The sequence below is a fragment of the Momordica charantia genome (assembly GCF_013281855.1).
Source record: "Momordica charantia cultivar OHB3-1 chromosome 8 unlocalized genomic scaffold, Mcharantia_2.0 BLBB01000008.1, whole genome shotgun sequence".
Taxonomy (NCBI): Eukaryota; Viridiplantae; Streptophyta; class Magnoliopsida; order Cucurbitales; family Cucurbitaceae; genus Momordica; species Momordica charantia.
The window spans coordinates 30,673,188-30,690,677 of NW_028275166.1; the positions used below are offsets into that span (position 1 = coordinate 30,673,188).

The 17,490-nt window shown below is 31.7% G+C and overlaps 1 protein-coding gene and 1 pseudogene across 2 annotated transcripts; one reads left to right on the top strand and one right to left on the bottom strand.

The window, feature by feature from the left end:
• Positions 1–856: 856 nt before the first annotated feature.
• On the bottom strand, positions 857–2,227 carry LOC111020825 (zinc finger protein CONSTANS-LIKE 5). Its single transcript, XM_022297602.2, has 2 exons — positions 1,493–2,227; positions 857–1,401 (listed from the first exon to the last, which is right to left on the bottom strand). The coding sequence occupies exons 1-2, from the start codon at positions 2,123–2,125 to the stop codon at positions 1,078–1,080; spliced, it is 957 nt and encodes a 318-aa protein (XP_022153294.1). The 5' UTR covers positions 2,126–2,227; the 3' UTR covers positions 857–1,077.
• An 8,816-nt stretch (positions 2,228–11,043) lies between these two features.
• LOC111020879 ((R)-mandelonitrile lyase-like) lies at positions 11,044–14,271 on the top strand (annotated as a pseudogene). Its single transcript, XR_015792608.1, has 4 exons — positions 11,044–11,128; positions 11,229–11,877; positions 12,059–12,902; positions 13,621–14,271. The product of XR_015792608.1 is annotated as a (R)-mandelonitrile lyase-like (transcript).
• The last annotated feature ends 3,219 nt before the right edge of the window (positions 14,272–17,490 follow it).

A 17,490-nucleotide genomic window follows, 5' to 3' on the forward strand; every position in this document is an offset into this window, starting at 1 on the left:
AGACAAGACATTAAATTTTTTCTGGAAAGTAGTGGATTTTAATCTTTGAATTAATATTAAAATCATAATAATGATGATAATAAAATAACAAAATTAATTCTTCAAATTTAATAGTCGTGGGTATTTAATTTCTAAATTTTAAATATTAGTTTTTAACTTTAGATTTTAATTTTTTTTTCTTTACAATAGAGGTAAGAGGAGGGATTGAACTTCTTTAACTATTGAGCTAAGCATTAATAGCTTTAAGTAATTTACAACATATTTAAATATCGATACAGATAAATTTATTGATAATTGAGCAAAAATGGGAATAAGAATGAGACAAAAGAAGTCAAATAGATAAGATAAGGACTCTCTCTCTCTCTCTCTCTTTTCTTTTTTTACAGGATAAAATAAGGATAGGGTCAGTCAAAAAGATCAATTTAAAATTGAAAAACAAATTATAGATTCAGTTTAAAAAGAAAGTTCCTAAACCTTTTAAATTATATTTTTATAACTTTAGATTTAATTAAGTAAGTTGGTAGGGTCAATTTTTACATTTTTACCGTCATTACTAATCCTTTTTTTTTCTTTTTTATTGTTACTAATCGTTGAACTAAGAAGTGACAATTTTTACATGACACAATTTTAATATGACACGGGGAAGCCAATCAACTAGATCAAGCTAAAATATTTAATTTGAAATATATTCAACACATCCATTGTGTTAATTTTTTTTATTGGTATAATTTATCTAGTGGACTTATTTACCTCACTTATAGAATAAATTAAAGTCATATTCTTTCTATTATAGTAAAATATCATTTACTAATTATCATCTGAGATATTATCTGTTAAATGCAAACTTAATACGATGTAGAAATTGAAGAACTATATAAATACATTTCGAATATTAATAAACTAAATTTATAACTTTAACCTAACAACAATACTTTATCCTTTCAATAATCAACTTTTATTAAAGTTGAATTGGAAAATTATTGAAAATTACATTGGAAATTATGATTGAAATTAGATCCTGAAGGCTGAAAAGTAACAAACAGGATCACAGCTTCCCCTGTCCCAGTTGTCTCAAACTCAGAGGCTCGGAACGACGCCGTATTGACCCTCACTGAACGGGAAGCCGCCGCCGGCGAAGATTCTGTCCACGTCGGAGTTCATTTCGCTCCGTTTAACGAACCGCCCTTTGATTCTCGGCCGAATTTCGGCGTAAGCTTTCCTGGACGCGTACCGAATCGTCTTCTCGAATTTCCTATTCTTCTTCTTCTCTCTGTACCTCAAAACCCTCGCCTCCCGATCCAATCCCCGCAATTGGGTCGCCGTTTGCGCTGCCGGAAACGACGCGTCGGACGCCGTGTTTCTGTCCGGCACAACTCCGACGTCTAAGGAAGACGACGAAACCTGAGAGAAAAAAAAAACAGAGTATTGAGTTGTTATTCATCTGGGTCAGATTTTTTTCAGTCACAGACAAATGGGTTCGAGAGAAATTTACGCTTTGGCTAAGATTCTGAGATGGGAAGCTAATGCTATCGAATTTAGATCGGGTACAGAACTCCAATCCGCAGAAATTCGCGGTGGAATTGTCGGTCGCCGGCGTCGCCACCGTGGCCGGATTCGATTGGTCGGGTACAACTCCGTCGCCGGCGGTTGGGTAATCGAAATCGATGAAGGAATTCATATCGGAGAAGAAGATGTCTTCGGATTTCAATTCGGGGATTACGACGTCGTCTTCGTTGGAGAGGAGAAATTTAAAGGCGGCGGTCGGCGATTTGACGGCGAATTCGGCGGAGTCGTAGAAGGGTTCGACGGCGGAGCGCTCGTGGCGGCGGGCGAGGGGGTTGACGGAGTGGATGTCGGCGTCGCAGGTGACGCAGAGCGCGGCGGCGTCTGCATTGCACGTGACGGCGGCGGGCGCGTGCTCGCAGACCTCGCAGAGCCAGACACGCGCGTGGCGCGTGGCGGGCAGGAGCTTTGCAGTGTTGGGGCCGTGGATTTGGGCGTCGCAGCGGAGACAGAGGAAGGCGGCGTCGGCGCGGCAGTACAGCGCCGCGGCGCTGGACTTGCAGGAATAACAGAGTAATTTAGTGGGCGTTGGGACGCCCCATCCAGCGCCGAGGCTCTGCATCGTGGCAGAGGGAGCGAATTTCTTTGCTCTGTGTTTTGTGTTCTGTGTGTCTGTGTTTGTGATTTTGGGTTTGATTTTGGAGTTGGAGTTGCCATTAATGGAGGAGGGGTGTCTTTATTTAAAGTTCTGAGAGATGGGGAGAAGGAAAATCTTGGCACCGACCAGTAGGACGACGGTACGTGGTGGATGCAACACCACAACTATGGATTTTTCATTTTTTTTTTCATGGGGTTTTATTTCTAAGAAAAAAAACAATAAAAATTGGATAATATTACTAAAGGGATGTTTTTGGGATTGGGTTTTTTATCCAAATGGAAGGGTTCGAAGGGGATGGTTTGGTTCACGGTTTCTGTAAAATTGGTATTGAAAAATTATCAATTGGATTTTTATAGTTGAGATTAAGTTTCAATTTGATTTATATGATTTGAACTTAGTGGGTTTGTACCCCAAGTTATATTAAAAAAATTTGTTTCAAATAATTTTTTTTGGTTTTAAAAATTTTAATCTTATTACGATGGTTTAGGTTTGATTTAGTGAGATCACTTAAACTTCACAACTCATCTCCTAAATTAAACTGAACTATTTTCTTCTATCTTTTACTTAGTTCCCTGTCATGCTACAATGACAATTAACACCTCAAATAATAAGAATAAGCTCATTGCCATGCAATTAGAAACTTGTGAATGATAATTAACCTTTCTAAAGTTAGGTTAAATTACAAGGACCAAATTGAACCTTTTAAGACATCAACTGCATTGAAACTAAATTTAAATCATAGAGACCAAATTAAAATCAAGTCCAAAATATATGAACCAAATTGAAAATTTTGGAATCATATGAACTAAATTTGAACCGATTAGGATGCTATAGTTTGGCTTCATTTTAGGATTAAAATTGTGGCCAAAGGTTTTTATATTTGACTTATAGGGAAAATTACTAATATTTATGTGTTGGTAGTTCGAACTTGTATTATTTGCGTTTGAATTTAGATTAGCTTGTATTTAGTTGGTAGATTTATGATTTATTGAAAGTAATAATATATTCTGATTGCGATTTATGTAGAATCTGATTGCTTTCAAATCATAAATCTCTTGAGTGGTAAAAAATCTAATCTTAAAGAGATACATTTTGCCATTGAAGAAAGTGTTCAACCCGCTTCGACTTCAAGTGTAGTGTCGATCCAACATGCATTAAGGGATTCGAACTTGGTGGCTCACGAGCTTGCGAAGAAAAAGGCAGAGATGGAAATAGAAATTTTGATTGAAGCACGATGAAGGAGGAGATCTTCCACTTCTTTCTCAACTTTTTATTATTTAAGTTCTGTTACTTTACTCTTATCAAAAAAGAAAATAATAATAATAATAATATATTCAACTTTAGTATAGCTCAACAATTAAGATATTAATAACATTATAAATAAAACGATGTAAGGTTATTGAGATTAACATGAATAAATATATTATATATACGTACAAAATGTTAGTTTGGTCTCACAATTCCGCCGAATTCACTAGCCAAAAAATTCTCAAAATTAGAAGTATGAGAATATGATGGAAAAAGGTTGAAGGTTTTTGTTTGAATATAGTTTCCTCTCGTTTTTTCTTTTATTTTTTCCATTTTTGGTAAAATATTTTTTTCTTTTTGTTTCTGAATTTTGAACTTGTTTCATAAGTTTAAAAAACTATATCATGGATTAAATTTAATTTCTATTTGATTGTTGAAATTTTGAAAGTAATTTAGTTTTTAATTGGTTCTTAAAGTTTAAATTTAATTTCTCATTAGTTTTTGAATTGAGTTGACAGTTAGTTGACCCAACAAAAAGTCAAACATATATCGACTAATTAAGTGGTGTTGTAAATGAGTTGGGAAACTTTATTGTTTATTATTTGTTTTTGGCATTTCTCTTTACTCCTCTTTCTCTTCTTCTTCCTTTCTACTTCTCTTCTTCCATTTTAAATGGACGACCAAAATTTGAATTTGGGTTGAATTAAGGCAGTTGGCTACCGATTCCCTGCCAGAACATCCGGCGAGAACAATACTAATACGCACCAGATTTGGTCCTATTAAATAGGACTTAAAAAGTTGGAAATATGGAATGGACAGCGTTAGATTTGCAAGGTAAATGCAAACAAAGTCTCACATTGGCTAGAAAAGGGATCGATTCATGAAATCTTTTGGGTGAAACTAAAAGTAAAGTCATGAGAGCTATGCTCCAAAACGAATAATACATACAATGGTGGAGATACTTGGAGTACTTGGATTCCGTTTTTATTAATCGATAGAAATTAAATGATTAAAGAGTCTAAAATGCATAGGAGAGGAGAGTGCTTCGGCCAGTATCTACTTTAGTTGTACTTTGTAGAGCGTTTGGGGCAAGGGATTTGGCCCATAAGTTTGGTATTTGTAGATGAGTGATCTACAAGTATATGAGTTTATTTATTCTAAGATATTGATTTGCTAATCCAACATATTAATTGATTTGCTAATCCAACATATTAAAGTTATTAGAGGGAAATATGAACAAATAATTTAGTAAAAATAATACATTATATGAATAGCAACTCATTTTTAATAGAGAAAATAAATGTAAGGTTAAAAGTAGTCATAACATCTTTTATGTCATCGTTAAAAAAGTGCCATATGTTTTATGACAATATCAAAAGTGTCGACATTTTTTTAAAAATAGGTGGAAGTACATCCTTAATTTTGGTACTTGAATTTTGACAAAAACGTTACTTGGTCCATCAATTTAAAATTTTAGAGTGAAAATAAAATCTGAGGGGAAATATGTCAAATAAAAATAAAAGTTAGAATTAGAAAGAAAAAAGAGTTTTTGAAAAACATAAATCTATTTTGTAAAATTAGTTTTTTTAAGAAATTCATTTTAAAATTTAAAAACGTTTTTAAAAAACATGTAATTAAAAAATGAATTTAGTTTTTTTTTTTTTGTCTTTTTAGTCAATGGGTGAAGCATTGGAACTCATGACCTCTTGGTCAACTACTCTGACAAAAAAAAAAAAGAAAAAAAAATTATCGGACAAACATGTTTTTCAAAAATAAAAAACTACCAAACTGCACCTAAATATTTATCCAAAAATGAAGGAATCTTAAGTTTCGGTCCCTACCATGAGGCTTTTTTGGTTATCTCTATTAATAAAAAGTTGATTCAACTTTTATTTTTAATTAAGTTTAAAGTTAGTGTAGCAAAACAATGTTGGTTCTACCCATTTGTTAGTTAACAACGTTTCATACTTGCCTATTAAAAGAAAAAAAAAAGACTAAAATGTAGTTTACTATGACACGTAAAATTGCCTTATTTACAAATATAAAGGTAAGATTTTAAAAGATGAAAATATACTCAAATTTCAGAGATAAAAAAAGGTATCTATGTCTAAAATGTCTTGTCTATGTCTAACTTTTTGTGGAGTAGCTAAGGAAAAAGTTGATAAATATGGACCAAAATCATGAATGTTTAAAATTTTAAGAGTAAACACATTGATGCTAAAGTGTGAAAAATAATTTAAACCACACAAAACATAATTAAACATGTAATTTTCTACCTTATTTACTTGATGTCAATTATAATATTCAATATGAAACAGAATTATTTAAAAGGGAAGTCTAACTAAATATTTAATATTAGAAATGCAAGGTTTATATTTTAATTATTAGATACCACTCCTAATTATCAAAGAGTTTTAACATAGGAACAAAACCATAATTTTTGGTAGGAGGAATCGTTTTTACTTACTATTATATTTAAAAATAACTTCAAATTAATAATACATTTGAAAGTTAAAAGAAGAAGTTTTACCTACTTATATATAATGACAATGTATAAATTGAAAAGAAAAATAAACTTTTAAATTGCGGACAAGAATTAGATGGAAGAGACAGACAAATTTATATGGGTATAAATCGAAAAGAATCCTCTTAAGTCCAATCTTATTTTTAGAAAATTAGAGTTTGAATATTCCACCTATATATATATTTTTTCCTTGTATATATATAAAAGTAGAAACTTTTTTTTTAACAAAAATCACGTGCGAGTGGATTCAAATGCTGGCCGCTTGCTCCATTAGGCCAACATGAGACCTTGTTGATACAAGTCTATTATTTAGTATATAATACAAAGTGTTTATCAAAGGTTATTTGATATCGAAACTCTGTTATTGGATGGAAAGCTTAATTCATTATTGCTTTGGTTAATTGGTTTTTTAAATTCTGGAGATTTATGAATTGAAGTAGGGAATCCCAACTCATAATGTTGTTAGAATTAAAGAACAAAATGCTTATGTGATAGTAACCTTCTAACCCTTAATATGAATTGAAATTTCCCTAAATAACATGACACAACTCACACGATTGCTTAAAAGGAAAAGGGAAAAATGCAATTGTTGCATGAAGAGAAGAATGTGAAATCATCATGGTAGGAAATTAAGCATTGTTGAGGGTAAAAATGCACAAGGAAGAAAATTTGAATCAAAGAAGAAGGTAAAGCTATGAATTTTTCCAAATGGTCCTCTCTTTTGAAAATTTCATAGTGAAATATTGAATTTTTAGGGTACGAAATTTACTTACTTCTTTCTCTTTTTGGTGCATTGCACCCTAAACACATCCTTATCACAACAGTCCCTTTACTCGTAATCTCTATCACAATGGTCCCTATGAAATTTCGAATCAATTTTCTTCGTTAATTTTATATTTATTTATAATGATGGTGATTGAAAGGTAAACTATTAAAACTCTATTATGGAGGCAAGTCAGATGCATAAACTTGACCCTATCTACATTGGAGGTACGACATATATTAATTAGGAAGAATTTTGGTCCTCGTTATTAAGTTAAAATTGGAGTTGATTTGTTGACTTTGTAATATCAATATCTATAATGATCCTTTTGTCAAACTTGGAAACGAAGTGAAAAAGGATCGATTGTGTGGGACTAGTGATGAAGATAAGAGATGATAGTTGATCCATATATGATATTAAGTTTGGTGGTTGAGTGATGAAAATGATAAAAGGGGCAACATACTTTTATGAAGATTTTATATTTACTGTAAGGGATGATTGAGTTTATCAGAATTCGTTTGGTAACATTTATGTTTCTTGATTTTTTTTTGTTACTCGTTTTTTCTGTTTTTGAGAATTATAAGCATGTGTGTGGCTCCAGTTTTAATTTTTTAAAATATAAATAATCAAAATATTATTTTATAATTTTTTATTTATAAAATGCATAATAAATATTAAAATAAATAAATAAAACGTAATATTTTGAAAACAAGAAACAAGAAACAAAAACAAAATCGGTAACGTCTTTTTGGAAAATGAAGAAGAGAATTTAGGGATGTTGTATTGGGAGGGAGCATAGTGATGCTTCTTCAAATTTAGATTCAAAAGTAAGATGGGTCGGACTCAAAAGATATGGACCAAGTTTTATTTCATCTTTAGGACCATAAACTTGGGCACGTTTCATAGTTGAATTTGAGGTGGGAATAATATTAGGTTTATTTGTAGAGTTTTAATTAAAAGATGTTTGGCTAAATATATTATATGGTTGTTAATGTTTTCAGATTTTTAATTTTATTCTTAATGTATTAAAAAATCTCCATTATGGTCTTCCATAAAAAAAACCTACTAAAATTTGTTAATATAGCAAATTAATGCATTATTAAATTATAGTCATGATATTAATATATTTGGACATGTAGATATGCTACTATGGATATGTCATTTGGAAAAAATTGAATTAAGTTAATGGGTAAGATAAGTCTAATGTGTATAAAGTATTATTTGAGTGATATATCAACTTGTCCTAATATATGATAAATCAATAGTTTAATGATATATCAACATTTTGTTTTTTTAATCGAAAAATCTAGTATGGTAGGTAGTAAAGTCTAACCTGCCACGTGTACCAGTTACCATTCACATAAAGTACACATTTCAACCTACATTATAGGCCGACTTATGAAGTTCGAAAGATGATCTTCCTAAAGACATACTTACATATGGCCCGACAACCCTTAATTGCTTAACCGCTTGTCAGAATGGTAATAACGGACTTTACCTCCCAATCAGGTATGCTATTCTGTCTGAAATTAACATACACAGCTCGAGCCTAGACTGACTTGAGCTCTAGAGTGTTTGTTTCTTTCTGGGTAGGTCTTTCCTTTGCATAGCTTACTCTGTCTTAATTAACTTGACCTCATACACACTAGAACCCTTTCATAATAACTTAAAAAATAACTTCAAAATAGTTAAGAAACAGCCCTAGTTAATACCATGAGAGAGCAATTAGAGATTCAAGCTTTGTTTAGAGGTGAAAAAGTTGAAAAAACAACCCTCTTAAATTTAAAAAATATAAAGAGATGGTGGGTCATTAAATTTAAGTGTAAAAAATATTTCAAAATAAAAAAGTGAGTGTGGGGTAACTTCTTAGAAGTAATATTTCAAAGCGAACCACAACTATTAAAATATTTTAGAAATTGTCTTCAAACTATGAAAATTTAAATATATTTAATAGTAGTATATTGAACTATGTTCCATCAATTTGAGTATAATTCAATTGGTTAAGGCATTTAATTTTCATCCCACATGTCGTATTAAAAAGAACAAATATTTTTTCAATTAACTAAAAGTTTTATCCCACATTTAATGCTGATCTCAAATCTACCATAGAGGGCATTTTAAATTTATTAATGATGGGAAATTCTTGGTCAAAAATTAGATTCAATATTGAAAATTGACAGGTAGGGAAAATAATGAAATTAGCCGAATCTTTTGAATTTAGTTGCAGCATGCTCACTATATTAACAAGAGTTAAGTCTAAGCGTCAAGACCAAAATTTTATTTCTAACTTTTTTCTAACAGACAGCTTTTCTTTTCTTTTTTTTTTTTTTTTTGGAGAAAGACAAAAATTTTAATTTTAAATTGACATTGATAGGTTCGGATTTTCGGTAGGGTTAATAATTCATCAAACTAAAAATTGAACCGTAATAGTCTATTTGTTATTTATGTAAATCAAGTCAAACAATTATTCCTGAAAATGGGTTTTATTCCAACTACTCAATTTGGTTAGATTCCCTTGGATTTGGGCTTTTTGGGCCTAATTTTACATATTTTGAGCCCAAATTCAATTAAAACATTTAAGTATTAAAATAATATTTTGAGGCAACAAAAACTTCTTTTTTTCTATTTTTTTCCGAGGTGTTTGTTAAAGAAAAAGAAAAGTATTTTGGGTCTGTCGGTTTATTACAGTTTTAATTATAACAAATAAACTAAAGTTAATTAACCAAATATTGTTTATTATTTCCTCGCTTAATAACAATTTTGGAAAACTTGGTTGGTGGGAAAATTTTATTGATATTTTCTTCCCAATACCAAGAAAGAAGCTTCTATCCCACCGACTATACGGTCTATTTTCCCAAAGTCAAGTTGGACCCAAATCTTTCGCACTATATTTTCCAATTTTGTATATATATATATATATATATATTTGAGGTTGCAATTTTGCCCATTAATGAAATAAATGGTTAGAAAATAATTTTCGCCCTAATCCATATTTGTTTAAGGATATCAATCCTTCTTATTCAAAGAAGAATCTATGCATTGAAGAAAATTAAAATTATATGAAAAAAAGAGAAATATCCATGCCAAATACATTTAGATTATTGGATCATCAGGTTCAAAAGAAAGGTCAATAGAATTTACGATAACTATACAAGGTGCAGGCACACCTTTTACTCAACTATGTATCTATTCAAGCACCCTTTTAAACAAGGGTGGATTTACTACAAACTCTTAGAGGTCTCGTCCCCTAAATTTTGAAATATATTCTATTATTGGATAATAATTTACTTTTAGTTAATAAACTTGGTCCTAATCTCCTTTGTTCTTTTTTTTTTTTAATAGAGTTTGTTAAATATTAATATAAATTATTAGTTTTATTCAATGAAAAGTATGTAAAAACTTGTTTATTTAAATTAAATATTAAATAATTTAAACTTTTATATTTTTGTAAAATTACTATATTTTCTTTAAAGAATTATATTATATTCAAATATGAAATAATAATTCATACATAACATCATATTTTTGTAAATTTTTTAAATCTAATATTTTAATATGAAATATAAATGAAAATTAATAAAAGTTAAACAAATTATTTAAAAAAATGAATCTCATAAAAAGAAACTATAATTCTTTAAATAAAAAAAAATATACTTATCATTTCAAACTCTATAAAAAGATGGGCCATATTTTTTTCTTTTTTAAGTGATCAGGTAGCGATTTCATTCTATAAAAATTCGTAGAGGACAATTATTAATGTCTTAAATTAATAATTTAATTTATTTATGAATTTTAAAATGACTAACATTTAAATTATTAGGTTGCGATTTCATTATATATTTTGAAAATTCGTAGATAAAATTATGATGTACCTTATTGGCTTATCACGACACAACCTCTTAGGTTGGCTTAGGTAGTACAAACCATTTATCGGGCGCTCTTATTCATATGGTAAGATTGTTTAAAAGTTTTTTTAATCTTGCCTATGAAATTTCCTAAGAATCAAAATATCATCGTCCTCAAAGGATAGTTTGAGTGACTCGAGCTTTCGAGACGTGTCTCAATTAATGAATAGGAAAAAAATTGTAAGTGGACATAAATTAAATCCCATTTTGAACTCTTCAATAGTAAACGGTTTGACTTATGATTTTCAAAGCCACCGTCAACGTCAACGTCAACGTCCACGCTTCCCTTGGCACTTTTCTTGAACCAAATAAACAACTAAAAAGTCAAAATGCATAATTTTTCAAATTGCAAGTTGTGTTTTTAAGTTGACCCACTGACCAATCTGTCTATATTAAAACAAAAATGTGCCTCCATCCCTCTCCCTATACGAAGGATTCATCAATGGCTGCCCTTCTCCTCCTCATATTCTTTTCTGCCTTTCACTTTCAAATGCAAGTTCTTTACTCACAAACCATACCAAATCAAGGTACATTATAACTTCTTTCCTAATATATAATCTTTCAACTGTGAAATCTTTCTGCTCAAATGGGTTTTTTCTTATGCATAATTATGTGAACTTTTTGTAGATTTTAGTTACATGAAGTTTGTACACCATGCCAATACTTTACCAGCAAAAGAAGAATACGACTACATAATAATAGGGGAGGGACGGCTGGCTGCCCATTAGCGGCAACATTATCATCAAATTTCTCCGTCCTTATCCTTGAAAGAGGCAGTGACCCCAATGCCTTCCCCTTCGTCCTATCCCAAGAAGCATGGGCAACACTCTCATCCACGATGACGATGGCTGCAATCCGTTCCAGCGGTTCGTTTCTGAAGACGGTGTTGAGAATATTAGAGCTCGTTTCCTTGGCGGCGGTAGCACGATCAATGTCGGCTTCTACTCGAGGACTCAGCGAGAGTTTTTCTAAAACTCCAGCGTCCGGTGGGACATGGGAATGGTGCAGAAGGCATACCGGTGGGTTGAAGAAACCGTCGTGTCTCGACTGGAGTTAAGTCCTAGGCAATCGGCTTTCAGGGAAGCGCTTTTGGAAGCTGGGGTCGGCCCTGATAATGGATTTGATTTGAATCATGTTGTTGGGACAATAACGGGAGGTTCCATCTTTGATTCTAGAGGAAGAAGGCATGGAGCTGTGGAGCTTGAGGCTGATCCGAGGAATCTTAAAGTTGCAATCCAAGCAACAGTACAAAAAGTCATCTTCTCTCGTTCCAATGGTGGTTACAAAACATATCAATTTCATGTCTTATCTTTTTCTATTAAGGACCTATGCACATTTGAATTTGTTCTACTGACACTATTTTTTTTTAATATTAATTAGTGTGCTATCTCAAAATCAATCCATCTCTTACTTCTCTACATGTGGGATACTAACACCATAAATCATTGATCTTTTAGGTTTATCAGCAACTGGGGTCTTATATTCAGATTCAAAGGGCAAATCCCACACAGCAACAATTCGCAAAAATGGAGAGATTATTCTAAGTGTTGGAGACATGGAAAGTCCTCAACTTCTCCTCCTAAGTGGGGTTGGCCCAAAATCTCATCTTTCTTCCTTAAAAATACCTATCGTCCTCCACCAACGACATGTCGGCCAATCCATGTCCGACAACCCCCGTTACGGTGCCGCCGTAGTCCTCCCATTCCTCACCCCGCCGTCGTCCGTACAAGTCGTCGGAACTTTTGAACCCAACATTCACGTCGAATCCCTCTCGAGTATTTTGCCATTTTCAAGCCCTCCTCCTTTCGGCCTTCTTCCTCCTCGTTCTTCCTCCGTCAACCTGTCCCTCGCCATCTTTGCCGGAAAATTCTCAGACGTGGCCTCCACTGGCTTCCTCCGGCTGGCTTCTCCGCCGGACGTGAGAAAAAACCCTATCATCAGATTTAATTACTTATCACATCCTGATGATCTGGCGCGGTGCGTTAAAGGGGTGAGAAAAATTGGGAATTTGGTGAATACCAAAATGATGAAGATTAAGACGAGGGATTTGGAGGGTAATTTGAAGTTTGTGTTTTTGGGGGCTGCGTTGCCGGAAAACATGTCGGATGATGGTGTGGTCGGAGAGTTTTGTCGGAGAACGGCGACGACGTTTTGGCATTACCATGGAGGGTGTTTGGTCGGAAAAGTGGTCGACGGCGATTACAGAGTCATCGGAATTGAAAATCTTCGTGTTGTTGATGGGTCCACTTTCTCCCTCTCGCCGGGAGCCAACCCCATGGCCACCCTCATGATGCTTGGCAGGTGGGTCGTTTCTTATTTTTGTAGCTTTAATTTAGAAAATATTTCACTCTTTAATTATTAGGAGGAGCAACCTTGTTGACAATCAATAAATGAAATGCAAAAATATGAATTTTTTTTAAAAAATAATGAACGGTCACATTTTCAATAGCGGTGAACTGAGGTGCTAAATATTTTCCTCTTAATGTTCTTAATTTTTTTTTTATGTTCTTCATTCAAAAGTTGGACAAATTATTATTATTTTCTTCTTAATTATCAAATATTTAATGGTGGTAAGAATTAGATTTATCATTTAATTATAATATTCAATAACGGTAAAGATCACATCCCTCCTCACCATAGTCAACTTTTTGTATGTTTTTTTTAGTTACATGAGTTCAATAACGATTTCATCTTTTAATTTTAAAAGTTATTTTTGAAATTTTAGTCTATTTCTCTTTAAGGAAAAAATATGGGTTTTTAGAGTTTTTATTTCTGAGAATTCTTTCAATATTATTATATTAAATTTAAATAAGAGGTAGAATTAATTTTTTAATTAATTAATTTTTACCCTTCATATTTTGTAGCTAAATATATATATATATATATATATATATATATATATTTATTTATTTATTGGGGGGACAATATTATCGAGATTCTTTTGGTCATGTTAGCATGTTTTTTAGTTAGATAGGAGTATTTTATTGTTGAAAGTAATTATTTGAAAATAATTTTGCAGGTATGTTGGCCTTAAGATTTTGCAGCAGAGATTGTAATTTGGCTACTAAGAATAAAACATAATCATCCCTTTCATATTTCTTTTCCAAAATGGAAGAATTATTGTAATTTGTTGAATAACTAATATAATGGTAATTTAGAAATGTTTCTATATTTCATTTCTTTTTTTAATTATTAGAAATACATGCATGCATTTTGATCAGTTTTATTTTATTTTAAGGGTTGGTTTGAGCTATGAGTTGCGAAAACTTCTGGATAGGTATCCCACATCTGAACTGAATTCTTTCTGGTTAAAGAATCTCTTTCTAATTGCTCTGGAACAATTAGGAGATTCTCTAGAAGAAATATGGGGTTCTGCTTCTGGTGGCAACATGCTATGAGGTGGCGGTCCCGCTTATGGGGTCAAATCAATACGTTCGAAGAAGAAAGATTGGAATATCGATCTCATCGATCTCATAAGTATCATATATACCAAATCCCATCAATCGAATCGCTTTTTTGAGAAATACGAGACATCTAAGTCATACAAGTAAAGAGATATATTTCATTGATAAGAAAAAGAAAAAATGTGAACGGTGATTGGATTGATGATAAAATAGAATCCTGGGTCTCGAACAGTGATTCGATTGATGATAAAGAAAGAGAATTTTTGGTTTAGTTCTCCACCTTAACGACAGAAAAAAGGATTGATAAAATTCTATTGAGTCTGACTCATAGTGATCATTTATCAAAAAAATGACTCTGGTTATCAAATGATTGAACAACCGGGAGTAATTTACTTACGATACTTAGTTGATATTCATAAAAAGTATCTAATGAATTATGAGTTCAATACATCATGTTTAGCAGAAAGACGGACATTCCTTGCTCATTATCAGACAATCATTTATTCACAAACCTCGTTTGAGCCAAAGCTAGTATAGTTCAACAATAATTGACATGTATCTTCAATAAAGAGGTTGTGAGTTCGATCCCCACTCTCACATGTTGTACTAAAAAAAAAAAGAAGAGTTGATTTTAGGGAATCTTTGCCTTATGAATTCAAAGCCACGTGTAGTTCTCTTCAAATCAGGACTCGCCACATGTCAAGTTGAAAATTCACCTTCAAACAAAATAAAACATTTAGATATTCGATAGAAAAAAATTAGATATGAAAATTAAGTATAAATTATACGTTGATATTTTCATGTATCCAACAAAAAGCTAATTGATTTTCAATTATACCACAAAATATTGGTGAAATTAAATATAAACTATATTAATAAAAGATGACTAAGGCTGATTTTAACCCTTTTAGTGGAACAAAAACATATTTATTTTTTAAATACTTTTTAAAAAGTCATCTCAAACATTAAAAATTTTCACACCTGTTTTAATGAAATTCTTTGTTTCCTTAATTTTTAACAGAGATATGAATGGAGGTATATATTAATATTATCAATATGTCCATCAGAATTTTCATAACACCATGAGCTCAACATTTCTCATGGGCCAACGGGTGATTTCATTTCATAGATTTCAGTTCCAAATCTTTTTCTTGCCCCCACTAAGATTTTTTTTCAATAGATTAATGGACATAAATATAAATTAACTAATGAAATAAAATATGAGAAATTCATCAGCTGATCCAAATTCATCAATTTTATAAGATCATTTGAGACGAATTATTCGATTAAATTTTGCTAAAAGTCAAGTTCTTAATTATTCTATATGAGTATGAGTATCATATTGTCTTATCGTTATCTTTTTTGTTTGAAAAAAATAGTACTATCGTGATTTTTTTTTCCTTAACGGATTGTTCTTACCAAATAACAAATAATTTATGTCAGAAAAAAACTACAAAGAAATTAAATATGAAATTACTATCCATGTATGTTACCGTTACATTATTCTCAATTTCTTTTAAAAATAAATATAAGAAAATGAACAAAACACAAAAACTAACCAATAATTAGGTGGAATATTAGTAACGTGTTTTCATGGCTGCCATGTGTCAACTAACTATGCGTCGGAAGACGCCACGTCTCTATGCTAATCTATGACTTAAAACTTATAAGTCTTGGAAGACAATAAAATACCTTGGCCACCTTTTAGGTCGAGTCGACGAATGTGTCATATGGTTGTACATGTCTTTGTAAAGGTCGACTCGACCAATATGAATCTCGATGGTCAACCTTAGTAAAGGACGAGTTGACGATCACAACACCGCACCTTACTACTCTTAATTATTTTTTCAACAATACACTGCGAGCTTTGGAGCGGTTATAACCGTTGAATAGGGTAGAATTTTTTTGTTGGTTTAGTGGCAAAACACGTGCCCAGCCCCCCTGCTACCTAGGTTCGAACCTTCCGACGGCTATTTTTAGCTATTTTTTTCTTTTTTCTTTTCTAATCTCGCAATCCTCTGTATGCCGCGCCATTTATAACTTTCTTTTTTCTCTTTTCCCCTTTTCTAGTTTTTCAATCTCCTTGAACCTGGGTGTAATGGCATGTGATTTAGATTCTACTTTTCATATGACCCCTCATTTTTTTAAATAAAGAAAAAAAATAATAGTCATATAATTTCTCCATTTAAAAAAGATAAAAGAAAAAATCATAGTGATTCTCTATTATTTTTATACAAATTTTAAAAATTTCCTTTATATAAATATTATTAATTAAAAAAAAACGATAAGTGAGATATTCAGATCCTAATTTTCTATAAAAGTAATTTTCTAATTTGAAACTTTTAAAGGGTACCATCATCCTACCGTTTTGAACTTAAAGATTTTCTAATTTAATTTAGTTATGAATTTTGAGATCGCTAATTCATAAATTATTTTTTTAATAAATTTTAAGTGAAGCTCCCCTCAACAAAAATCTTAGATCTGTCATGGTTGGACAAATGAATCAAAGCCTATAAATAGAGAGACTCACCCCACTTTTGAAGTACACGTGATAATGTTCCTCTCTCTTGAGTAATAGGTTATGTTGGAACTTCCAGCACTTTAGATATTAATACTATAAAATAAAAAAAGAGAATCGCATAATAGGTTAGATTTCTTAAATAATATATAAAGAATTATACAAAGTTGAGAATTGAAAACAAGTAAATTGAAACTTAAAAAATCTAAATAATACTATGTTTCTTATCGTATGTATGTAAAGGAGTCATTGCTTTGTATAAAAGGGACTTGAACCGAAGACTTCAAGAATAGACTCTAAACCACCTAAGCTATCTTTTGGGATTGGTTCACCTACTATGTTATTTTTGAACTATAATTTTGATATATTTGTAATAATTTTTTTAGCTGATATTTTTGTAATAACTTTATTAAAGTTATGCTAAATTTGTCCACTAGAATTTTATTAAAAATATTATATTATAGATGTTGATGCGGATTATTGAGCAGCTGCTGCATAGGCACTACATAAATACAACGTACTTTGAGTGTAACGATCCATGTACAGAAAAATCTAGTACCAGTATAATTTTATGCCGAATTCTCTCTCTGATGACTAAGTTAGTCAGACCTACGAATATGGAGCAGTAAAGTTTTGGCAAAAGATTGGAACCACCAACATTCTTCACCTTCTAATCGCACGACGACCATGAGGAACAATATTTTGATCACACATGGTCATAAAGCATTGTGGGATGCCAGCAGTTGGCTCGTTGTAGCAGGCATATCTACGAAGGGACTAGGGAGGCACGTGCCCCTTGGATTTTAGTTAAAATTGTATAGCATGTAATTTGAATTAGAAAAGCGTGTGTGTTCTCTTGGCTTTCCACCCGTGCCACTTCCCTTCCATCCCTAGCTTGAATCTCAATCTACGTTTTTTTCGTTTTGTTTCTTTTTTTTTTTTTTTTTTTATATTATTTCCTGAATAT

Bases quoted from the DNA above. Each gene is read 5' to 3' on its own strand.
- LOC111020825 (XM_022297602.2), bottom strand. From the start codon at position 2,125: ATGCAGAGCCTCGGCGCTGGATGGGGCGTCCCAACGCCCACTAAATTA. The intron at 1,402-1,492 runs GTAAATTTCTCT...TTTTTCTCTCAG, and splicing joins CTCAGAATCTTAGCCAAAGC to GTTTCGTCGTCTTCCTTAGA.